This window comes from Lagenorhynchus albirostris, chromosome 6, assembly GCF_949774975.1.
Source record: "Lagenorhynchus albirostris chromosome 6, mLagAlb1.1, whole genome shotgun sequence".
Classification (NCBI taxonomy): domain Eukaryota; kingdom Metazoa; phylum Chordata; class Mammalia; order Artiodactyla; family Delphinidae; genus Lagenorhynchus; species Lagenorhynchus albirostris.
In genome coordinates, this window is record NC_083100.1 from 30,250,193 (window position 1) to 30,275,994 (window position 25,802).

The 25,802-nt window shown below is 47.1% G+C and overlaps 1 protein-coding gene across 6 annotated transcripts in view; it reads right to left on the bottom strand.

Annotated features, from left to right (window-relative positions):
• NRP2 (neuropilin 2) overlaps positions 1-25,802 on the bottom strand; it is a 115,532-nt gene that overhangs the window by 79,375 nt on the left and 10,355 nt on the right. For all 6 annotated transcript variants that reach the window (XM_060152236.1, XM_060152232.1, XM_060152233.1 and 3 more), the window contains exons 2-3: positions 21,282-21,459; positions 1,253-1,434 (exon numbers count right to left, since the gene is read on the bottom strand). In XM_060152236.1, the coding sequence (XP_060008219.1) occupies positions 1,253-1,434; positions 21,282-21,459 (360 nt within the window). The remainder of the gene's footprint in view (positions 1-1,252; positions 1,435-21,281; positions 21,460-25,802) is intronic.

The following is a 25,802-nucleotide window of genomic DNA, read 5'->3' on the forward strand; positions in this document are numbered from 1 at the left end:
CCTTTCACTGGATTCTACGATCTTGTTCTCAGGCGGACAAATCTGGCAAATATTTAGACAGAGTGGATATAAAAAGTGCTTTCAACAGCTACCACTTCCTTTCAAGAATTGTTTGGCGAAAAAGAAAATATATATGAACAGTTCCCCTCACCCTGAACTCAACAGGCGCCGGACTTGGGCCCCTCGATGACAAGGCTGACAGCCTCCCCTTTCAGCAGACTCTGTCCATGAGTTGTAAAACTTGGGCTGCTGGCGAGGGAAACACAGTCGTAGATGGGGTGGGAGCCCCTGAGGTGGGGGGATGGGCAGGGGTGAAGGGAGAACTGGAGGATAAACTTCACTTAGCCTCAAGATAATGAGCTCACACATGGGAGGGAAGGGCACGCTGCTTGGAGTGCTTCCATGGAGATGCTGAACCATCGACTTGTGAATCAAAGTTGTCTCTACCCAGTTATGGATATGAAGGATTGGCCCGTATTCTCAGGATCTAAAGTAATCTAAGGGGGACCTAATGGAAAGCAAGTGGTCAACTTAAAAGAAGGGCAAGGTGCTTCTCCTCTCTTTCTGCTATCTTTATCAGGGTGTTGGCTTCATCGGCATTTAGGAAGTGTGGGTTCAATGGGTAGACGTGATGCAGTGGAACAGCAACGGGAATTCCTAGGAGCCATATTTGGGTGTAAAAGCAACTGTGTGACTTTGTTGGTGGTAGTGGCGGTGGTGGATCATAGTAAGATTTTTAGAGACTCCTAACACTGAAAAGATGATGTCCTTCCGTCCCATGTAATTCCACAGAAAGGCTGTGTTAAATCATGAAGTAATTAGGAGGACGTTTAACCAAGTTTTGTTTTTACCATGAAGATTATTGTGATTTTTTTAAAAAGACACACAAAAATCAAATTCTTTCCAAAAGTGTTTTTCTATGTAACAGGTTCTCCTATTCTTTCGTTGCCACAAACAATGTTTATCTGCCCAGCATGCTGCACCCAAGCACTAACCTGGCAGCTCGCCCTCTTAAATTGGCTGGTAACTTAAACTGGCTTTTCATCTCAGGCTGTCTCCAGGTTCACCTTGAACCTCTCTTCCCTCCATCAACTTACTTAGGCTGGATAAAATTAGAACCCTTACCACCTGTGTCAACCCACTGGGCTCCATCTATGAGCACATACCTAGTACGTAGTTCCCGCACACAGCACCCCGTGGTCAGACACAGAGGGCAGAGTCCCATCTTCTCTCCACCCATGACCACACTGACCTGTCTTGAAGATCTCATAGCGTAGGGAGAAGCCTGCCCCCTGCCGGGCGTAGTCGGAGGTGAACTTGATGTAGAGGACCGAGCCCGAAGAGATAATGGTGGGTGGGGCGATGTTCCCACAGTGTTTTCCCAGGAGGTCTGCGGATTCGCTGTCCCCGTCCCGAATCTCAATGAAGTCATACCTAGGTACGGATGGCGCAAAGGGGCACATATGAGAAAAGACCAGTTTTAGGAGATGAAAAGGACTATTTTCTCCCTCCAGCTCAGGTACCTCCATCCACTTCTAGACATTCAGGTGTTTCGTATTCATCAAAGGGCACTTACGTTTGCTTGTAGAGACTGGCAAACATAGATATAGGAAGTTGCATTGCTTTCTGAAAGCCACACAGAACGAGCACCTCAGTGGATGGCTAGACTTTAAGGCCTTGTCTCTTGCTTACATAAGAGCAGTAGCGTCATTCTATCAAATGTCTCAAATATTTTTTTCTTTGTGCCGTAGCACCATTTTTATTTCCATTATGATCTCTCTGAATCTTAGTCTTTTCTTCTTAGCTCTGTGTCTCTGCATGTTACTTAACCCCTTTGAGCGTCAATTTCTTCATCTGTAAGATGAGGATAAAAATATCCACTTCAGGGGATTGGGATGGAGATGGAATGAAAAAACGTAAGGAAGGTGCTAGGCACCGAGTCAGGCACATGGGGGCTGTTTCAGAGAGATTTGTTTATTTTCCTGCCTCTTCCCCAAGTTCAGTTCTCTCCTGGGTCATTTGCTCTTCTCTTTAACGTTTAGTGACAAAGACTCCCCAACCGTGGGCCACCTGCCTCCCTGAGATGACTCTGCGAAGTTCACAACAGCAGTGTCTATCTAGTTAACAACATGTTTTTAAAAGGAGTCAGCACCACATTAGATAAGGCAATAAAAACCTTTCTCCAGGGGCTTCCCTGGTGGCACAGTGGTTATGGATCCGCCTGCCAGTGCAGAGGACACAGGTTCCAGCCCTGGTCCGGGAAGATCTCACATGCTGTGGAGCAACTAAGCCCGTAAACCACAACTACTGAGCCTGAGCTCTAGGGCCTGTGAGCCACAACTACTGAGCCCACGTGCCACAACTACTGAAGCCTGTGCACCTAGAGCCCGTGCTCCGCAACAAGAGAAGCCACCACAATGAGAAGCCTGCGCACTGCAACGAAGACTAGCCCCCGCTCCCGGCAAGTAGAGAAAGCCCGTGCGCAGCAACGAAGACCCAAATGCAGCCATAAATAAATAAAAATTTTAAAAAACCTTTTTCCAAAAGCAGGGGGGTGAGTCCCTGGGGACCCAGCATCTCTGAGCATATAACTATTAGTCTCAGCAAGAGGCAGAGCGGGCTGCCTTCCCCACCCTGAGGCCTGAGTTCATTTCAAACAGAACCAAACTGGCCCGGGTTGGGGAAGACACCTCAAAGACACCCTTGGCTAGGTCCACGGGACGGCGCACCTACTGTGCCACTGTATCAGTACAGATGCACATTTTCAGCTTCGATGTGTGGTCTGGCAATCCTCACTGTCCCGCGTCTGTGCTCCTTGTCTGGGCTCCCAGGGAATACTCCTGTCACAACTGCTGACGTGGAACATTTCTTCCCCACCAGCTCCTTCAAATTGCTGGCCACTGTACCATTATTTACTGAAAACCATCCATCTCCCTCTCTCTCCCTGTTTATTTATTTTGCATCAACCTGTTAAAACAACATGTCGGAAATCTCTTCTTCTGGGGTAAAGAGAGGGACCGGGAAGGCTACCCTCCCTGGGATGTGCCACACACACAGGGTCTGTGGGAGCCGGCGGTCTGCAGAAGTGGCTTGTTTGAGCTGGAGTGGCCTGAGGCCTCACCACCGCCCCTGGGAGCCATGTTTCAGATGGCTCAGCCACTTCCCAATAAATAGGCCTTCGAAGGGAGTATATGGAGCAGACCAGGGTTAGTTCATTCTTAAACCCCAGAGGGCTGGAATCCTACAGTCCAAAGAACCGCAGAAGCTGGTTAGAGTCCAGAGAAAAGGAGATGGCAGGGTTTTCCCCCAGGAGCTCTGAAGAGATGGACACAGATTGGGAAAGGCGGGGGTGGGTGGGGGAATCTGTTTAGGTCTTGTGATTTCAGTGTGGGAGATGGTGCTGACTTTGAAAATGTGCTTCCTCACTTTCAAAACAACAGTGAAAAGACACTTAGCTTGTTCTCAAAGGAAATTCCCCCAAACCTTCTGGAAAACCCCTCCTTTGTATTTCCACGATGAGGTAAGAACTGTTGGACAGTCACTCTCAGCTGAGTATTGGTGATGCCTTCTTCACCAGGGTGCACAACGGTGGAGAAGCACCTATATCCATGGAGCAGACATTACCCAGCTTGCCTGGAGGAGCCAGTGTCCCCCTAGCCCACCCTCATCCCTGAATTAGACAGAACAGGGTTTGGATCCCAGCTCAGACTTATTAGCTGGGTCCCCTCAGGCAAGTCACTCAACCTTTCTGAGCCTCAGAAATGGGGAAAATAAGAGCAAAATAGGGCTACTAGAATTTTTCTCCTAGGGTTTCTCTGAAATTTAAGTGACCCACATCATCTATATAAAGTGTCCCAGCACGTGCCTCATGAGTGTTCATGGGAATTTCTTGTATTTTCACACCCATTTCAGAGGAGAAGCAGCTGAGCCGTAGTGCAGAAGTGACTTTCTCTAAGAGACAGAGCAAGTGAGCAGAGATGCGGTATAAGAGGGAATGTACATCTGTTCAAACATTTTGGAAGGCATTTTGGCAAAAATGTGAAAAGAGTTAATATGTACACATCCTTTGATCCTAGCAATCCCACTGCTAGGATTTTTTCCTAGGAAAATAATCAGACAATTGTGCAAAGATGTATATGCATCTTTGTGTGTATATATTTTAAAAAGCATGTGAAAAGTAAAAAGATGCTTTGTTTATAAACAGCATTGTGTCTAAATGTCCAACAGCAGTGGCGGGTAAATGAATTTTGGATATTTATAAAATGGAATACTCCACTGCTATAGTAAAAGTGCTATAGGTCTAGTTTTTTTTTTTTTTTTTTTTTTGCTTTTAAGGAAATGTCCACGACATATTGTTACGCTGAAAAAAAGTAGATTTTTAAAAAAGTATGCTTTAAAATATATATAGGTATATATATTTCCTTGCATATACATACAGAAAAAGTCTGAAAGCATATAGACTAAAATAGGGACTTCCCTGGTGGCGCAGTGGTTAGGAATCCGCCTGTCAATGCTGGGGACACGGGTTTGAGCCCTGGTCCAGGAAGATCCCACATGCCGCGGAGCAACTAAGCCCGTGAGCCACAACTACTGAGCCCGTGTGCCTAGAGCCCGTGCTCTGTAACAAGAGAAGCCACCGCAATGAGAAGCCCGCACACCGCAAGGAAGAGCAGGCCCCGCTCGCCACAACTAGAGAAAGCCTGCGTGCAGCAACGAAGACCCAACGCAGCCAAAAAGAAAGAAAGAAATTGAAAAAAAAGAATATAGACTACAATATTAACAGTGGTGAAATATATATATGGATGGTGGGATAATTTGTAATTTTTACTTTCTTCTATTATCTGAATTGTTTACAGCGAGCCTGCATTTCTTTAAAATATATAAAATAACTATACTTCCATAAAGAATTTTTTCCAAAGTAGAAGAGCTGAGAAAAATAATCCAGCTCTCAAAAGATAAAAAATACCATCGTCATCATGACAATCATCACCCATCTCACAGAATCACCGTAAGGACTAAATAAGACATAGCTTGTTGGAGCACCTAGAATAATACCAGGGACATGGCCCACACTCAGTGAATACTTAAAAAAAATGTTTTTACAGACTACCAGATAGCTCCAGTGTTTGTGTTGCCAATTTCTATAGGAAGGACAAAAAAAGGCCCTGACATCCCACTGGCTTGTTCATCAGAAGCGGAGGGTTTTATCTGGTTGCCTAAACACCTGTGGAGTAATCTAGGGGATTAACAGAATCAGAGATGAAGCAAGGCTACCCAGCACATGTCATAGCTATGAACTTGCCTCAATTTACTCAACGGATATACCACCCAAATCCTTTTGGGTAATGCAGCCAGCTGCAAATACATCTTTACATAACTACGTACACATATAGTGAAGAGAGGCATTTTTGGAAAAGGTTTATATAAATTAATCATATCATACAGTTTCTCTCTGAGCTTGTTTTTGTTTTTTGTTTTTTTTTTTTTCGGTATGCGGGCCTCTCACTGTTGTGGCCTCTCCCGTTAGCGGAGCACAGGCTCCGGACACTCAGGCTCAGTGGCCATGGCTCACGGGCCTAGCCGCTCCGCGGCATGTGGGATCCTCCCGGACCGGGGCACGAACCCATGTCCCCTGCACTGGCAGGCGGACTCTCAACCACTGCGCCACCAGGGAAGCCCTCCGAGCTTGTTATTTAAAGGACCCCTCTGGTGAGTCCTTTTGCGAAGTAAATAATCAGTCCTTACTTCAACTTCTTAGAAAAACTATCCAGTTTGCTTGAGGGGAAAGCGGCCGAGTCACAGTTAGGCAGGTAACACCCCCCCTTCCCTTCAGTGTCGGGGTTCTGCCCTGTAGACAAGCCCCAGCTAACCACCAGGTCTTCTGGCTGGGGTTTTTGTATGAAGGGCATATTCCAACTGACATGCTGACTCCACACAGAATGTCTCATTTACCTCCTGTGTGACTGACTCATTTGGGGAAATTTTTTCTTATCGGGGATTTGCTACAGCTGGAGTAAATCTCCTTAGAAATTTCAGTGTTGTCAGGTTCATTTGTGAAGACCTAGCGGAGACTTAGGAACTTTGTGGCCTTGGAATAGATCTGACTTTGCATCTAGCATCTAATAACCAGCATTTGTTTGGTAAAGGAATCTGGGCTGCAAACTCAGAGCTCACCCCAACGATAGTCATGTAGGATAACCTGAAAAGCCATTCCTCTTATTCATCTTCTGGAAGGAGACAGAAACCAGCTAACAGACATATTAACTATTGTGTTTGCATTTCATTGTTCCTAATCTCCCTCAGATGAAAAAATTTCTTTCAAAGCTTTAACACTACCTTTTCTTATTTTATTTATTTACTTTCCTAAGCTGAAGTAGTCATCGCTACTCCAGTTCTTTTTTTCTCTCTAAAATGGTTCCCCAAGTACCTTTTTACTCTTCACAGATTCCGACACCTGTATGCTGAGCATTTGTCTAATGAATGCTTTCTGTACTTTCTTTCTTGACTTCAAAGTCTTAATTTCTCTCCCCAAATCCACATTTTGGGCGTGGGAATCTTGATGGTGGAATTAATTATAAGAGTCCACAGGAGAGATATGAAAAAGCAACAGTCTCATCTCTTCTTCTCATCACTAGGCAGACATGAAAAGAAGCTTTCTACTTTCCATAACTCTACCCACACTTGATGCTGCCCAGCAGGCCACCAAAGGCTGGGTCAGCCAACCGAGGCTGTGCTGGAAGATTTACCACGTGGAGGCCTCTTCTCCCAGGGCTGGATAATGTCTAGCCCCATCCAGAGTCTACCTTTATGGACGTCACATAGAACTGCTTGTGAGGGGATTTCTATATCGTAGGCAGAGTACTTAGCTGCTCCAAGGAAGAACGCTGTGCCCATTCTATGGGATTTCTCTACACATCTAAGTACCTCTGCAACCAAGTCCTGAAGCCATAAACTTTGCCAGCCAGGCAATGCCTCCTCTCATGCTACTTGCATCATGAATGTTTAAGCCATCACGTTCTGGACATGGCAAGTTCTTTCCAGCCCCTAGGCTTTGCACTTTCTCTTCCCTCTGCCTGCAATACTCTTTGTTAGGCTTTGCTCTGTCTGGTAACTTCTCATTCTTCTGAGTGCGAATGTCACCTCCTCTGAGAAGCCTGCCCTAGTTACCTCATTTCATCTGGCATGCCCTTATTTTCTACCTCACCACCCTCTCATTGCCTTTCTGGCTGTTACCATAATCTGTAAGGTTTTGTCAATATACTTTCTTTGTTTAGAATCTGTGTCCTCCACTAGACAATAAGCACCACGAGGGTAAGAACCTCACCTTTTCACGGATGAATTTATAATACTTGCACGGTGCCCAGCACATAGGAGGGCTCACTAACTTTTTGTTGAGTGAATAAACGATTGAGGGACCTGAGGTTGACGTTACATGTTAAGAAGAACGAACTCTGCTTTTGAGGGGTTCGGTCCGTTTCACACTCTGCATTTGGGCACCAACACACTCACTCAGCTATTCTGGTTGTATCTGGAAACCAAAATGTTGCCTTGTGACTTGAAAACATGAAATATAACATTTTGAGTGGAAGAAATATCTCAAATCGTGCTGACAGCGTTTTCTCTATTAGCGGCAAACAAATCAACTATAATTAAAATGCTGTCAAAGTGATTTGAGATTTTTCTCACACTTTCAAAGTTCCATATTTCATGAGTAGATTATCCAGGCCAGAGAATTTACCACCTCCTGGAGTGCCTTTCTTACAGGAATCTCAAAGACATCTACAAACACTGTCTTATTAATCCTTGCATTAAAACCTGCAGGGACAACAGGAGGAAAAAACAACACTGTCATGCACAACTTTCTCAACAAAGAAGCTGCCTGAGAGCCTAAGAGGCTGTGAGGTAGGTCTGCATGATGCCGAAGTTTCTGGTCAATTCAGGCCCAAAGCCAGGTCGCCTGGTCTCCAGCTTAGTAGGGACATCCAGCTTTTATGGAGAAATCAGCTAGCTGTCAGGTTGGGTTTTTTAAGAAGCCTTTTTTTTTTTTGCGGTACGCGGGCCTCTCACTGTTGTGGCCTCTCCCGTTGTGGAGCACAGGCTCCGGACGCACAGGCTCAGCGGCCATGGTTCACGGGCCCAGCCGCCCCGCGGCATGTGGGATCCTCCCGGACCGGGGCACGAACCCGTGTCCCCTGCATCGGCAGGCGGACTCTCAACCACTGCGCCACCAGGGAAGCCCAAGAAGCCATTTTTATAGCCTTGAATTTTTCCCTTTCACTGGTACCACTTTTATAAGAAGCTGGTATATCAATGAGAAGAGCTCCCATTTACTGAGCCTTCACAGTGGGCTAGATCCTCACTCCATGTAGACAGTATTTCATTCAATCCTCACTTAATACACACCAGGCCCTGATAATGATTACCATCCATTTGCAGATGTACAGGCTGAAGCTCAGGGAGATTAAGCGACCTGCCCAAAGTCACACGACAAGGAAAGGCCAGAGGCAGGCTTTGCCCAGGCGGTTTCACTCCAGGGCACACGGACCTCGCCTCTGTCCTCTGGCCTCGTTGTTGCATGAAGATTGGAGAGCAGTGGGAATGCCAGATTGCCAGAACACTGTAACATTAGAAGGTGCCAGGTGCAAAGACAGCTCTCCGTCTCAGTTAGAGACTTAACAGAATCTCACTCGTTTTATCTAGCTGTTTTGTTTAAACAAAGCCTGTAGGACTTGCCAAATTTAATAGACAAATCACCCATAGATGCAGTGAACAGATTTGGAATTCACGGTTTCAAGACTCATCCAGTAGAAATCCAGCTTGTAAGTGTTCAGATGGGATAACATATTAATTTTTGTAACTGAAGTATTTTTATAAGTACATATATACCCATAGGCGAACATATGGTCCATTGGGTGAGAAAACAGTATCCTGTGTGTTTATACGCTCTTATAGTATCATCTAGAGCAGATATTTTTCAGCCCATGGATTTCCAGTAGGGTCCACAGATGAGTCTCAGTAGGTTGGGGAACCCCTACAATCCTATGCAGAAATTTTGTGTGTTTGTGTGTACGCACATTTTCCTAGCGAAGGGGTCTGGGACCAAAAAAAATTTTTTTTTAATTGCACAGAAACATATCTGTCTACAGGGCTGTGCGTACTCTGGGAAATGCAGTGCATGGGTTTTGTGGACAGACCCAGCTGGTTCCTGGCACATGCTAGTGGTATGATTTCAGGCAAGGCATTGATCTTCTCTGAGCCTCAGTTTCTTCATCTATAAAATGGAAATAATACGCCCCACCTTGTGGGATTGTTGAAAGGTTCGTGAAGGTATGTACAGGCCCAGCACAGCACTGGGTGCCTTAGAGAGTGCCTGCAAGGCACTGGCCATTTTGATTCTTACCTGGGTTCTACAGAATAGGATGGCAGACTTGGGGGAGAGAAGAGTTACATACACACGATGCTTTGGAAACTGAACAGGTGAAGATGAAATGAAAAGTAATAAATTTACAGACAGTCTCAGTGTTCCCCAACCTCAGTGCTATAGAGGGTGGTTTCGAAAAATCCTCCTCCTGTACAAACCCATCAACAGTGCTTCATCACTTGAGTTTTTGAGAATTCGTTTCAGTCTCATGTTTCCGAACCCAGGCTATGGAACCAGCCAGCCAGGCTGGGTTCAAAACCACCTCCACTCCCATTTGCTGGGTCTTGAAGAGCTAGGCACTCAACCTCCCTAGATTTGGTGAGTTAATGCACGTCAACAGCTCAGCACAGGGCCAGGCACATAGTAAATGCTCAATAAATAAATGTTAGTTGTTATTGCTGCTGCTGCTGCTATCATCATTTGTTGTGTTGTCTAACTCCATATCATTATTATGTCTTACCTAACTTATTACCATTATTTGCTCTCTAACTCCAAGGGCTCACACACCGCATCGGTCTGTGTATTTGCGTGGTGCCGAGTGCCTTTTTAATAGCAGCTGTTAGCACTTTCATTTTCTTCCTTTATTTCTTCCCATCCCGAATCTCTGATATTTTGAGCTTATTAGCAATCCCCTCACAGCCAGGGGTCACCAGGGCTCTTTAGAAGGGAGGAAATCTGACCACCCAGCAAAGGAAGTATGCAAAGAGAACAACCCAAAACAAACTGAAGGAGTTATTCCAAAAAACCCTGAAGGCAAGAAAATGGAAACTACAAACAACATCTATTTATAATTGCTGGTGGTTTTTCCGCAGAAGCCCTGGGATGATGGAGAGGGCCCGCCGGTCTCATTGTTCCTGCGGAGCAGGCTGCCAAGAACGCCTCGCAATGTGAGGAAGGAGGCCGCTCCAGACACCGCGTCTGATAAGTCTCACTGTAGATGAACTTTCAGAGAATCAAGGGCACACAGCAAGACCGGCGTCACTTCTCCCTGACCCTCTGGCCAAACACCACTCCCTCCACTGACCGGCTCCCCAGCAAGCACGTTCCTCAGGTCCTGTGGCCACAGACCTCCTCTGCTCCTGCAGACAGGCTTGGATGGGACGTATTTGCTTATGCAAGGAAGGATTTTCGAAGCAACCGGTGCTAATGTGAAGTTTAAGGCTTTGGGGCAGGCTGTTTTCAGCAGGACTGTTGCGTGTTGCTTTCTGTCTGCTCTGTGCATCTATAAAATCCTCACCCTCTGCAGTCAGCTCAGAGGACCCCATGCTAGCATTCTGTAACAATATAGGGTAGAAAGCAGATAAGAGTAGCCCACAATTTGTGTCCATTCACCACTAGGCTGGTGCTCAGATGGGAAGGTGAACTGCAGCAGGGCCAGAGACTTGCTGAATTGTTCTAAGCTGGCCTGGGTCAATCGAACATGCCTCAGTTTGCCTCGTCTCATAAATGGCTACAGGGACCACGCCTCTGTGCCTCTCAGGGCTGATGGGTAAGCCACTGAGGGGAAATCAGAGTACACCATTCCTCGGCCTGGTGTGCCGGCAGCGTCCCTGAACTTGGCCAGGTGAACAGTTCCCTCTGGGACAGGTGTTCACCAACCCTGGCTCCCAGAGGGTCTAATTGTGGGAGTAAATCATAACCTCTCCATCTGTCTGAAAAATGGGAGCCTGCTGGGAACGAGGTGTGCTGAGCACTAGGGAATCAATCATAGCATCGAAAAAGTCTTCTATGTGTTTTCCTGGGATCAAGGCTCCCAGTCGTTTTTCTATCCCCCATTGCCGGCATCCAGCCTCCATAACAAAAGTCAGAAAGTACAAAACTTGTCTGAAAAACGTGCCATGCGGAAATGCAAGCAGGGGACAGCTTGGGGAGTAGGTGGCAGGTGTGACGGGCCCTGTCCTTGCATTTCATTCACCCTGAGCTTCAGGTTACAGAGCTCAGAGGTTCTCCCCGGCTCCAGGGGCAAACTTGTCACTACTGTGCAAATGCAAAAAGCACGGTGGTGTGGAAATGATGGGCCTGCACTAACGTCCAAGCAGGAAGGGGGTGCTGCCACGCCAGGGTGGAGACCGAGGCCAGTGCTCGCGGGCCAGTCAGCTGGGACTGCTTCCACCTCTCCAAACGGCCGCTTGGTAAGCTTTCGCTGATGGCCGTGTTCTGAAGGCCCCGGGGCTGTCAGAGCAAAAGCAGGCCTGTCCACGCAGGACGCATGAAAGCGCTCGCCTCTCCCCATCATGGAAACGCCCCTCTGTTCCGAAAGAAGCAGCTGCCGTTTGGTGGGGTGGAGTAGAAGCTGTGAAGGTTCAGAATGTTGGATGCGCTTGGCTGAAGGCTCAGTCAGACCAGAAAGAAAGATGCCTAGAAAGGAACCAGCTCCTGCAGGAAAGGGAACCAGATTGCAGGAAGTCTCCTCACGGGATGGGAACGGTGCGAGTCAGACCTTAAAACACTTCTATTTATCCCACAGCCAGAGCACGCTCTTTGCTCTGCGTGCAGAGCCGTTGGCTGGCGCGAAGGCCACCTCCTTGCGGTGGCCGGCAGGGTCCTCACAGCGTGGGGAGGCAGCATCAGCGCCAGGGAAGAGCTCTGGGGGCTGCACAAGGAGAAGAGCCCTTGCGGGCAGTAGGGCAGTAGAGACCGACCCCCTACCCACCCCAGAAGAGGAGTCAGTACCCCGACGTTTAACCCAGCGGCCTGCCCGGGGGCTGGGACTAAATCCTGTATCTGCTTGGACCTCAGTTTCCCAGCAGATAAGACCAAAACAATAACGATACTTTCTTACCCTCCTACTGCTCTCAAAGGGATGACACAGGGATAAATCACTTTGAACATTTAGATGAAAGGTGCTCTATAAACCCGAGGTCTCATCAACTGTAATTGTTACGGTAATTATTTTAATGATAATAATGATGATAACGGGGCGGAGGGGGTATGGGGCGGGAACAAAACCTCCTACCTTGAGACCAAGAAAAATCCTCCCGTTAAAACCCGCCGCACGGATTCCCTCTGCTCCTCGGTCTCAACCATCTCTTTCAAACTACCAGTTCCTGGGCTGAAGTATTATTGACTCCTTTCCTTTCCAACGAAACAATGATTTGTTCCACCGTTTTCCCTCTCACTCACTCCCCAGTGTGTCTGGCTTCACCCTGACAGCTCAGCCGTGGGCTGTTTACAGGCTTCACTCACCCTCCACGACTCCGGTGCAGCTCCACTGACACTAAAGGCAGGAGAATTCTCTCTGTGTGAGGAATCAATTACTTCCGCTGACACTCTATTACTAGCCCTCACATCTTCGGATTCCAGACGGAGAGTGAGGTGATGGGGGAATGACAGGGAATTTGAAGAAGACGGCGAGGGGGGCTGTGCGGGACAGGGGTGGAGGTGGATGACAGAGAGGCAGAAAGAGACAACTGACTGAGAGGAAGGCCTCCAGCTCGCATTTAAAGACACAGAAAGCTCTCTCTCCCTCCTTGACTGCCCTGTCGGCACCCGGAGGTGACCACGTGGCAGGAAGAGGTAAAGAAAAGGAAGAAAGAGAAAAGGAAAAGAAAAGACTCGTCAAGTATATCTAAGGAAATCAGAGAGGCCCCAAATACCTAAGCCTTGGGACAGCAGATGACAGCTCTAGGCACAAGGACACACGTATACGAAGGCAGCTTTGGGCAGCAGGCTTCAAATCCCAGCCCTACCATTATTATCTGTGTGATTTCTCTGGGCCTCAGTGTCCCCATCTGTTAAATGGGAATAACAGCAGTACCAGCCCCAAAGCATTGTTATGAGAGTAACACATGGAAAGTTCTTGGTGTAGTAGCACCTGACACCTGTCAGTAGCTTAATAAATATTTGCTATTATTGTCCAACTGACAATCCCTCCATACCACCTACAAACATACGATGGAGCCCCTAATGGGGCAGAGCAGAAACATTTATAGAGACTGCCAAGATGCTTGGCTACAAAGCCAGGGAAAAAGCATAAAAAATCATGCGAATTTTCCTTTATCATGTGGAGTTTTTTGCTGCCCTCCTAAACCTAAGCCCAACTCACACTTCTTCTTTCTTCTTCTTTTTCAAGTTTTACTTTGAACCAGCTAACATTTTTCACGGATTTTCCTTCTAGGAAAAAAAGTTTTGATTATGTAAATTAAATACAACCATCTACTCTGCAATCAGCTGAGATGAGGTGTGAGGCGCAGGTCTCATAATGAAGGACGATTATGGAAGCTCTTTTCTAGAAGGAAAGACAAGGGCAGCTAATTTTTTTTTTTTCTGGGATGATTTATCCAGGCAAAAGTAGAAGAATGGAATTAAATATTCTGTTGAGTTTCTCTTGATCCAAAGGTTTCAACTGCCCCGCCACTAAAAAGGACAAAACAAAGAGAATACTTTTTTTTTTCTAAACGACTCATGACTACCGGAAAACACACAAATCCCTTTATAGAAAAATCTAATTTCTCTACTTCATCTATTTCCTTCTCCTGTTTACCCCTCCACACCCAGAGCTCCCACTGAATTTCTTAAGACAGACTCTCACCCGGTGTAATTAGATGGGAGAATTACATGGAGCTACATGGGGTGAGATGCTGGGCCTCTGGGACCTCTGGGTTCAGAGAAGGTGCCAGGCTTGAGAGCCAGAACAAGTGGGATTGTGTACTAGAAAACCTCAAGTCATTTTCTCAATGAGAAGATAAAAATGCATTGTTAGGAAGGACATCCACAGTGAAGCTTGCATTTGGAGAGTTGCGATTGCAACATCGCATATTTAAAAACAAACTGCCAAAAATAACCGTTGTCCCAACTGCTCTTTAACCTTGGTAGGCGGAGAACAATCTGCGGTGTTTTCCCCCACTTCTTCAGCGAGCTAAGCTGCTGGGTGGAGTCCCTGGTCAAGGCTGGTGAGTGTGGGGTTGGCTGCCAGCTGAGCTCGAGGCAGCAGGACTGTTCCCGTTTATTGCACCGCGTACCTGGAGGGGATCTGTTTCTGTCATTAGCAGGGTTGCCGTGATACAGAAAAGTATTGCTGCTCATTGGTTCCTTGGGGGAATCAGAATATTTCTGTGGCTGAGCGGGCAGTAAATCTGTAACAATGTCATGAGTAATCAACCTGAGGATCTCTCCTGAGTGCAAGACACCCTCTTGAACCACAGAGAACTCTCACTCTGCTCTGAGTTCCAGAGACCAGCTGAAGCCACACGTCTAATTGGGCATTGTGCCCTCCTGCCCTCTATTCGTAGGAAAGAGATGTGTGTACACAGGGAGTCTTGTGTAGGAGTAAACTGACGAGCGGAGCTTAATGCAGAGTGTTACCCGGACTTTCCCAGGCCATACCCCACTTTTAGGCATTAAATTGCAGGGGGGGATGGTCCCTGGATATAGGGTATGAAACTGCAGAAACTCTCTGACCAGGGAGAGTGGGACAGCAGAGAGTCCCCATCATCTCACTCTTTCCTGCTTCCTGACCACAGCCCCTCTCTGAGATGCTGGAAGTTGTCTGGCCAGGCAATAAAATTAAATAGCATTGCCCAGTCATCTCTTCACCGAGAAGGAGGTTTGTATCAACAAGCCACTAGGATGGCCCTACATTACTGTGGTTCCTGAAGACATCAAATTCTCTCCCCTTCTTGCCTTTGACATGATGCTCTCTGCCTGGGCCACCAGCGCTACCGCCATCCCCTTTGCCTGGCTAACTTCTTCATCATCAGTGCAGGCATCGCCTCCTCCAGGGAGCCTTCCCTGATCTCCTCAGCCAAGGGTAGATCCCAGGGCTCATATCACGTCCCCGGTCAGAATGCATGGTGTTGTCGGAGGCCATAGAGCACGAGAGTAAAGAGCTCAGGTTGCAAAGTAGTGTGTTCTGGTTTCAAATCCCTTCTCTGCACTTTTTTTTTTTTAACATCTTTATTGGAGTATAATTGCTTTACAATGGTGTGTTAGTTTCTGCTTTATAACAGAGTGAATGAGCTATACATATACATATATCCCCATATCCCCTCCCTCTTGCATCTCCCTCCACCCTCCCTATCCCACCCCTTTAGGTGGTCACAAAGCACCGAGCTGATCTCCCTGTGCTATGAGGCTGCTTCCCACTAGCTATCTGTTTTACATTTGGTAGTTTATATATGTCCATGCCACTCTCTCACTTCGTCCCATTCTCTGCCACCTTCAAGAGTGCAAACTTGGGCCAGTTGCTTACCTTCTTTGAGCCCAAGGTTCTTCATTTGTAAAATGGGAAGAGTAACAACCACTTCCCATTTCACGGTCTGTTGCAAGGATCGAATGAGATGATGTATGTAAAGCACTTGGCAGTGTCAGGCTCACATGTGGCAACTTTATCATCAGTAACCACGTATTTTTTTACTTGCTTCCTCCTTCCAAACTCTAAATTTCATAGGGTCAAAGAGTACAATTTACTTACTCATCACTGAATTCCCAAGGCTATCATCATGCTTGGCACACAGTAGATGTTTAATAACTAGGAACGAATGAAAGGTCTATTGCCACTTTGCTGATGAAAGACCAAGTCACAGAGAGCTTAGTAACTTCTGTGATCCCGTGTCTTACCTTCCTGCTGTCATTATGTCACATCACAAGATGGACGACTAGGGAAGACACCTCTGTTGACCTTCCAATGCGGGTTCATGCCATGCTGACTTACATCCTGGCAACCCAGATGTAAAAATCTCACGGACACAATCATCTGCATGCCCCTGCTCAGCCCCCTCTAGGACTAGGCACCTTAGAGGGTAGAGGTGAGACACACGTGGCCCGTGCCCTTAGAGAACTTACGTGCTCAGAACACAGGATGACCACGCACGAACAAACAGCAAGCGAATCAGGGCAATAGGCAACGCTTGGGGAGTTCCGAGTAGGGGGCCCTGAAAGAGAGCTGGAGGAATCAAGGACTCCAAGGGGGAATGGAGGGGAGCGTGCCGTGGGGCACTGGAGGGGAGAGGGAGGAGAGTCTGACCCCTGGCCCTCACAGGGTCTCCTGCAGATGTAGTAAGGTTGTACGGGGTTGTATGTGGAGGATGTTTATTGAGCACAGGGAATCTTCGCTGGCCCGCTGGGGAAGGGCCAGATTACTGAGGTCTGGTATGTTCCCTCTGTTGCCCGTAGTCAACTTATCAACCTGGGAAAGTGCCCCCTTCCTAAGATAGCATCCCCTACTTTGGGAGAAGCACACGCATCTTCTAAGATTTAGAGAGCTCCTCTGGCCGTAAATAAACACAAGGGCACTTTGTTTATCCAGCACACTTAGCTAGAGGCCAAATATCCCCCCAAACCTCAAATATCCAGAATGTGGGTGGGGCGGGGTGGGGGGATAGTTTCAGAAGAAAAGATGGTGAGCAGCTCAATAATGCCGAGGACTCCATGCACTGATGCTCTCACACTCTGTCCCCGGGAGACCACCCTAGTACGTACTCTGCTATGAGCGTGGCTGACTAAAGCAAACCAGACATGCTGGCCCTGGGACTGCACTGGCCTGGGACGATAGCTTAGACCCCAGGACTAAACACTTCCCAACAGACACCAAAACCTCCTGAAGCAAAATCCATACCCACAATAAAAGGGTAAAAAGAGGTCAGAGGGGTCTACTCACAACAGAAGATGACAGCAAGAGTATCGATAGAAAAAAGTCACACATTCCCCCAACGTCCAAAGACGCTAACCCAGCTGTGAATTTATTGTGTATCTACGTAAACAAGAGACTGAAATCTTGCAAAGTAGTTACCATTGTCAAAGTTTGGCAGATGACGACACTGAGGCCTGGGAAGTTTAAAATGTCAACAAAAACTCATATCTAGATCTATCTGACCCAAACATGAAATTACCCAGCCTCTGTCAAGTTTAGAATTAGAAGCCTGAATCATTGAGGAAAAGTTGACTCACCTTAGCATTAGTTTTGTTTAAGAAGACAAGGAAGCACGGCACATGACTTAGAATGTTCTTAATCAGAAATCTTTCTAAAGAGGAACTTTTGGAACTTTGGAGGAGTATGTTTTAGAATCTGGAAACTTCAATGAGGCATGGTAAATGAGATTCGTTGTGCTGAACATACACATCAAATTATCAGTATAGGTTTCTGTGTGGGTTTTTCAGCCTAAGCAATGTTCTGTCAAGTCTTCCTAGTGGTTTTCGCACTTTCTGAAGCATGTTTTTCAAGATATCCATCTGGAAATAACCAGTTCTTAAAAGGACCTAGACTGTTGATTCTGGTTTTCTTTGGGCCTCCGGGATGGGGTGGGATGCTAGGCTTGTGCGAGGGCTCGTGAATAAGCTGTGTATCCTACACAGGTGGGTGTTTTCAAGAATACATATACTTTAGATCTCAGAAAGGGAAAAAAGAATATTCAGGTTTGCATGCATGTGCTCCTAAAGCCCTAAGGTTCAGCCACTTGTCTGATGACTCAAGTGAAAGGCAGTAGCACGGTCCTCCTGCCCACCGCGAGGAATGAAGTGGCTTCTCCCTGTTTGCTCAGATGGCCCTGAGTCCTGCCCTTTTGTCCACGGGGGTTTCTGGTTTCTGCCTGCAGTCGGTGACTAGGCCTCAGAGCAGCCTGTGGGTGCTGGGGCTTGGATTCCTGCGGACGGCCAGAGGGAGGAGTTGGGAGCTCACTGCAGATGGTGGCCTCGGACTGTACTGACTCAGGCAAAACCAGGGCTGGTGAGTGAAAGTTTCCAAGCAGACGGCAGACTTAAACGGAACAAAATTAGCAAGCGACGGTTAGGGGAAAAGGTCTGTCTGTCTGGGGTTTATTCACCCACGGGCTCCACCTTTAGGATGTGGATTTCGAGGGACAAGCCGCCAAAGGCTTAGGGGCCACCAGCCAGACTAATCCTCTCATAGCAGGGCCCATGCCCAGGTCATGGGGCCATCTTTGCAGTTAATCCTGCACAAAGGAAGAAGAGGGGAAAACAGAAAAGGGCAGGCGTGCTGACCACTGCCCTTTTTGCACAGTGGGGCTGGGTTTTTTTTTTTCCCTGACGTTCTTACTCATATTTTTTTTTGCAGGGAATGTTGCTGCTGCATGCTCTCCTCGGAAGGCCCTTTGGGCCGTTTTCTCTTGGTACGTGTCTACCCTGCGGGCCTTGAGAGCCAAACCCAATTGGAAACATGCACCGAAACGAAAAGAGAAAGGATGCTAATTTCCTCTGATAGTAAGTGCTTTCCAACCCGGGAGCTCCCTTGGAAGGAAAATGAGAGCGGGAGAGAAGAGAAACAGGACAGAATCTTCAGGACTGTCCCCTTCACAAGAAAGTGAAACAAGGCAGTGGGGGAGGAGGAACCCATTTAACCCTGAATGCAGGTGGCAGTGAAGACTGTTAAAAATACCTTGCAGGGTGAGAGATGGAGAGAACCGGATGTGTCTTTCTAAGTAGAGAAATTAATGAAGATGAGAGAGAAATGGGGAGTGGAGGAGAAATGGGGGAGGCTAAGAGAACTAAGGATGAGGTTAAGTAGCAGAGGCGTGACCCCAACAGCGTCTTGCTGACACTTTGGCACTGGGGCAAGGAGACTCCAGAAAGATCTTTTTCTGACCTCCCTGAACTTTTCAGTTCACGCTGGAAGCATGGAATTGGGGGAGTGGGGAGAAAAACAGGAAGCTTCTTGGTACTGACGGTAAGCACCAGAAGCTTCAGCATAACCTTGTAACTTACCTGCTTCCCCTACTCCAACTCCAGCCAGAGGCAACGTCTTGGTTCCTCTGTTCCCAGTGGCTTCAGAGACCTTGCGCTCGCTCCATCCCTGGGGCTGAGTCCTGAGGGCAAGGGGTACGCCACAGCCCCAAACTGGGCAGGAACATGCTTCCCTGGCCTTGTGTGCTTCCAACATGTTTTAAGTCATGCTCCCCAGTTCCTGAGTTTTCCCTTCCCAAAGCCATGCCTTCTCTCTCTGCCACTATGAATATACATGAGATGACCTCTCAGCAATTTTCCTGGGAGATTTGCTGGCATAAGCATAACAGATTTTGGCCCTCTGTTGAGACAGGTGATTAGTCAAAGTTCTCTGAGCTCAGACCCAAGCTCTCAGTACATCACGCTTCAGTCTGTGCCAACCTTCTGTAACCCAGCCAGAGGCACCAGAAGCCTTATACCTTATAAAGAAGCTCTTCTAACAGAAATTTTTGGTCAAGTTCACTGGCAGGGAATTGGCAGCCTTGAGGTGCTGTGCAAATATACACAGGCTGTGCATTTCACTTAGACAAAGAGGAACTGATGAGTTACCCTATGTCATCCATGGAGTCAAGAGTGGATCTGGGATTATAACTCCGTCTTATGACTCTTTGTCACATGAGGCGTCCACCCGGGAAACCCTTCGGTTTTCAACAAAGACTACCTCTTGTTAGGAAAAAAACCATTATGAAGGTGCAAAGGAGTCCTAGGAGGATAACAATGACATTGATTCACTGTGCCTCCCGATCGAACTCTGGTTAAAGAGGAGCCTTGTTCTCCTCCACAAGGTAGCCAGGCCCAGACCTAGACCTGCTCCCTTGTATGTCTCCTGCTAGCTCATCCCTTTATTAATTTTTCAGCCTTCACAATGCTTTGCTCACAAGGAATGCTCAGACTATTTATTCATCATAAGGGGCCACTGAACACCCATCAGAGCAGTGGCATGTTCTAGGCACTCGTCTGGAGCAGGACACGATCGTTGGCACATTCTATCCTGTATAGAAAACTCTCACTTTGGTTTCAGCGAGGAAAGACTTTACGATGGAGCCCACTAGACAGTACAAAGGGCATTCACACTCTTGACATTGCAATGCTGCTTCCTCCCTCACCTTAACTTATAGGGACCTTGGTGTTAACATGGTGTTTCTTTTTTCTTCCTTTTTTTTTTTAAAAAAATAATTTATTTATTTATTTGGCCGTGCTGGGTCTTCGTGGTGGCATGTAAACTCTTAGTTGTGGCCTGTGGGATCTAGTTCCCTGACCAGGGATGGAACACGGGTTCCCTGAATTGGGAGCGCAGAGTCTTAGCCACTGGACTACCAGAGAAGTCCCAACATGGCATTTCTAAAGCACTCACAGATGTCTAAACGTCTGCTTGGTCTCTCCTAAGCCACACATTTCCAAGATGGCAGGACCAATGTTGTGAGCCCAGCTGAGTCACCTCGGGTGACTTAACTTCTCCGGGATTTGGTTTTCTCATCTGCAACATGGAGGCACCAACTTCCCAGGGCCATTGTGAGAACTGAATGGATTGATATTTACAAAGCAATTAGAAGAGTGTTTGTTAAATAAATCCATAGCACCTGCTTTGAGACTCTAACCTGTACAGCACCGATACCAAGAATCAATGCGAATCTCAGACCTACCGGTATAGACTCAGCTGTTTAGCTCCCTCTCTATAAGGAAACCTGCCGCTGCTTCCTAAAATAACAGCCTGATTCTCCACGGCTGGATACACAGGAAGTCTCCACTTGGGGAATCTGGCTACTGTTTTATTGAAGGAAGCTGCTGGGGTTCCTACATGTGGGAGAGGCAGTGGAAATGGGGAGATCTCCAAGGGGAAAGTCAATCTTAAAGTCAAGAGCTGGCGTTGTGTACTCCACCACCACCCCCCCCCCCCGCCCCTACGTGGAATTCTCCTCCACTGCCAGCCTTTGAATTTAGGGTGTATTCTTTACACTCTTCACTCAGGAAGGCGCTTTCCTCCATACTATGGGATCAACTAGGCTTTTATTTCCACTGGAAGAAATAAATCTCTTGAGGTTTCCCTCTGGGGCTAGGATCACCACTGTTCAGCAGGTCCTAGGGCCAGGGGAGCTGCCACGAGGCGGCAGGTATGGCAGAAGCCTGGGGAGCGGGTGGGGGGGTGTGTGTCTCGTGGATGTACATGGCACAGGATGGTGCTTACTTGCAGTCGTGCTTCTCGATTTCGAAGTGAGGGTTGAAGTTGAGGACAATCTTCTGGTTGGGTTCGGGGGCATAAACAATCCACTCACAGTTCTGGTGGGATGGATAATCCTGGGGGTACCCCGGGGAGGTGATATAGCCAGCGTCTTTGGAATTCAAACGACCTCCACAGGGTTGGTCTGGAAGAGAAGACACACGAAGCAAAGAACTTCAAATATGTTACAGTCTGTTTTTTTTTTTTTTCCTTTCCTTGTTTCTCCTCTCTACCAGTGGCTGATTAAAACAGTTTTACAGACCTTTTATGGCAGTCCAGAAGACTAACCTACTTACTCATTCAGTGGAAGAGATTATTTCAGCTCATCCTACCCCCACTCACCCAACCACACACGCGCGCGCACACACACACACACACACTTGCCAAACGAAAATATTCCAGAAAATGCTCATAAATATTCCCAATTACATGGTCTGAGATTTTTAAAAAAACAACAAAGCTGAAAACTTAACATGCCTCCCTGCCCATTCCTGTCTCCCCTGCTTGGCCCATCTTCTTCTCCTCGTTCAAACCTCGCATCTCTATCTTTATCTCATAAATCCTTCATGTTATTTGGTGTTCCCCAGCCCAGCCCAGGGAGCCAGAAGTAAAGACTCCGGGAACTGACAATAGTGGTTTTGTGGTGCCGACCCACAAGTGAGCCTGGTAACAATTATATGTGATGTGGAGGAAGCATTTTCAGTTTTGGGCCAGAACAGACCGTGGAGGGTGATTTCAGCTATTTTTTTTTTTTTTTAAGAAAGAAAAAGCAAAAGCCCCCAAACACTTAATTCCAAATACACCACAAATTTGATTTATTATTTCATTATACACTGAGTGGAAAAATCTGCATTAGAGAATCCACTGGCTCTGACCTCAGAGTTTTGACAAAAGTGCTTTGTGTTGAGTGGACGCCTGTGTTTTCTGCAAGCTTTTTGCCGCTGTCCCTCCTGCCTGGTCACCACCACCAGAGTGTGCTGCTGCTTTGTCCAGTGGTGACCAGCCTTGGAAAGGAGGCTGCAGGGGAGTAGCTGCTCCCCTCCCCCTCAGCAGTGCCCAGCTGGAGGTAAACAGCTTCATGTGGGCCAGGAGGGAAGGGGGCGATCTTCAAAGGCAGAAGAGGTGGGTGATGACATTTGAAGCATCTCATATTTGGGAGTGAAGCTCTGTCATCCCCAGGAGGGGTTCCTGGGAAATGGAGGGGTTTGGCTCAATACCACGGTAGAACAGAAGATGGGAAGGCACAAGAGACCTGGAAATATTCAGAAGCCTCTAGGAGAACTTCCTAAGATGTGTGCCTCTCTTAGCATCAATCACGATTTAATATCGCCATCTGCATGGAGCAGCACGGGGTCCGTGAATTATGCATTCGGGCTCAGCAGCTACCCTACAGGACGGGGCTTTCTCCTGTGCTCGCTCTTTGAGGGAAAGGGTCATGCATTTTTTAACTCTACAGGTGCACTCTCCTATTCCCCGTGTCTGTTGGCATTACTGTCGTCCAGACCTCTGCTTTAGATTACCAGCCTGACAGGCTTTAAACGCATAAAAGATGGACACACTGCGCAGTGATGGTTAGGACACACAAATCCACACAAGTAGCCTTTTAGGCATCATGCCTCTAAGAGCTCAAACTGTGCCGCGTTGAACCGCCCAGAATCTAATGGATTCAGGTTCCATTTCCTACTGGGTGGAAAACAAAAGCAGGCCATTTCCTCTGGTTTGCAGAGACCACATCATCCTCTAACTAATGACCCCGCACCCTCCCCAGTCCAGAAGGACAATGGGCCCAGCCTCCCCGCCCAGACAGAGATGAGGCCAGCTTAAGCCGGGTGCCGCCTGTTCCTCTGCGGCTAGTCCCGCAGTCTTTCCAGGTGTCCACACCACTCCGCCATGCTGGGCACCCAACGACTTCCAGCAAGTCAAACTGTGGCCCGTTGCTCCTGGTTCGTGGGCGCGAAATAGGGCTGAGAGCGGTGGCCCTCTGAAAAGGTGGAGGTGTGGGGATTTGGATCACCAGCTGCTCCGACCAAGCTAACGGGAGAGGAAACTTTCTGCTGGGTACAGCTCCTCTGCCAGCTGTTTTGCTGAAAACTGCAGCCTTGCCACCAACTCACCCCAAACCACATTTTTCACCTTGGAACTCAGCAGATGGAATCTGAGCTGAGCTCCTGTCTCATAACCAAGTCATCCAAACTCCTTCCCTCCTTCTTTATCCCTTCCCTGCTTCCCTCCAGTTACTCTTGAAAGAACTTCTCTCCCTCAGTTCCCTGCCCCCTCCACCCCACCCCCCCAAGTTTAAGCTTTTAGTCATTAGACCAGGCACACATAATCAGCAATAAAGACAGGAAACTTCCTCATAGGAAGGTTTCATTTCTCACCCACACCAGGAGTCATCATTTCCTCACTTAAAAAAAAATTAAACTATATATATCCCATAGCAGACAGTCTGCATTTTCGGCTGTTAAAACTCACTTAGCCAAAGGAAAAAGGAGTAACCCCTTTCTTTTTTCCTGTTCTTTCTTTATCTGAAGAAAATCAAGGCACTTATTAAAATATTTAAGAACTCATTAAAACATCTGCTTCGCTTGCGTGTTGTTAACCTTTTCCATATCCAAACATTTATAAACTCACACTCTTGTTTGGATGCCACTCACACTCAGAAACACACACAAACATAGATATCGAGCATATATCCGGTACGTATACATATTAGAAATTCACACTTTAGTCCTGTACACACTTTCACACCCTCTCATAAAATATCACACATCATTTGCACAGACATATATCCACCAAGATAAATACTAGAATTTCTGTCTCTATTTTTCTTGGAGAGAACTGAATTCTTGAAATCTCTCATCAGTAAAAATTGTAAGGAAAACACACTTAATCCTTCTACACTTCCTCTTAATCAGTGATCTTTCATTTCCAGGTTTGGGAACCCTTCCATTTCTGAAATACAAACATGCTCCCAATAGAAATGAGCTAGACTTTTTTCTGAAGAGCTACACCATCCAGGGCTTGGGAGGTCTCTGTCGCGTTCCAAAAGGAACAGCATAAGTGCTCTCTATCGTGTTTCAGAGGAGTCCAGCCCAGCCAAAAGGGGGCTGAACTCAAGGGCAAACGCCTTTAGGCCAATCTCCACATACAGAAGGGAAGCTGACCCTGTTGAATTTTTAGCTACTGAGCCTGTTTGGCAAGTTGACAAGCGACTGACTTCTTTCTCTATTTTGTGAAAGCCTTTCACCTGGGGCAAATTCACTTCCCAAAGAGAAGTAGGCAAACCCAGGCCTGGCCGGTTCAGAGCGGGTTTTCTCCTACATCTGGGAAGGAAACGTAAGGCACGGGCCAGGTCAGGTCAGATAAAGAGGCCCACGGATGAAAGGATTCAAGTGACACCTCTAGACATAATTTGAAATCAAGGGGATGCTAAGTTCTAAAGTCACAAAGGTTTGATTTTTCCCCCATAATGACTACTTAGGTGTTTTAATTTGACATATAAAAGGTCAGATTATTTCTGACCTTCATATCTTTCTCTTTTTTTGTTTGTATTTCTTATATGCGCTTGTTTGCTGGTGAGCTACGCACCATCTGATGCTGCCTAGGGGTAACCTGGCCCGGGATCAGGTAAAGGGATTCAGGACCCATCCACTTACAATTCTAAGGCCAGTTTCAGAAAGAACTCACCCTCCTATAGAACCCAATTTAAGACGAAGCACTGGTTCCTTCGTAATATATGATGTTTGGGAAGTAGTTATTAAGAAGGAGTAACAGATCTTCTTTAAAAATCTGGCCTGCCTCCTAAGGAAATTCAGCTGGAGTTGTTTTAAAGAAACACTGGATGGCCAGGACTTGAAAATAATCAGATTACAATGGCTTACTTCGCCATGGCCAGAGACACCAGGTGACACCAGGCAACAGGCTGTGGGCTGTCCCACAGTAGAAGAATCAGATCACTCATTTTAGCTGAACTGAAAGTAAAAGTCCTTGGCAAAAACAGGAAACTTAGGCTGGCTGGATAGGGGATTGGAGAGTCAGGTGATGTCAAAGGTGGGTCTGGGGTAAGGGGACCAGATTACTAGGAGGGGAGGGGGGCTGACATTAGCAAGAAGAGGGTATCCCGCAGCACGTGGACTCTCAACTCCCTGTGACCTTCCTGTGTCTCAGCTTCCTAAACTGTAATTCATTGAGAGGATTGAATTAAGTGTGTAGTTTTCAAAGTTATTTTTAGAAGTGTTTGTGTTTTCCTTGATCAGAACTCTATCCAGAACTCCAATGGGCAAAGCAGCTAAAAGTGGAGCTCTTCTTGGGTGTGGGGATGGAGGGTGACCAGAATCAGTGCAGTATCCCCGCCATGAAGTCCCTCCCCTCCTCTCTGATGGGGCTTCTCTGTAAGAACATCAGGACTTCCTGGAACTGGGTTTGAAACCCACTAAATCTCAGTTTCCTTGTTACTTTAAAATGCCACAGAAAAGAGAAAGAGTAGAA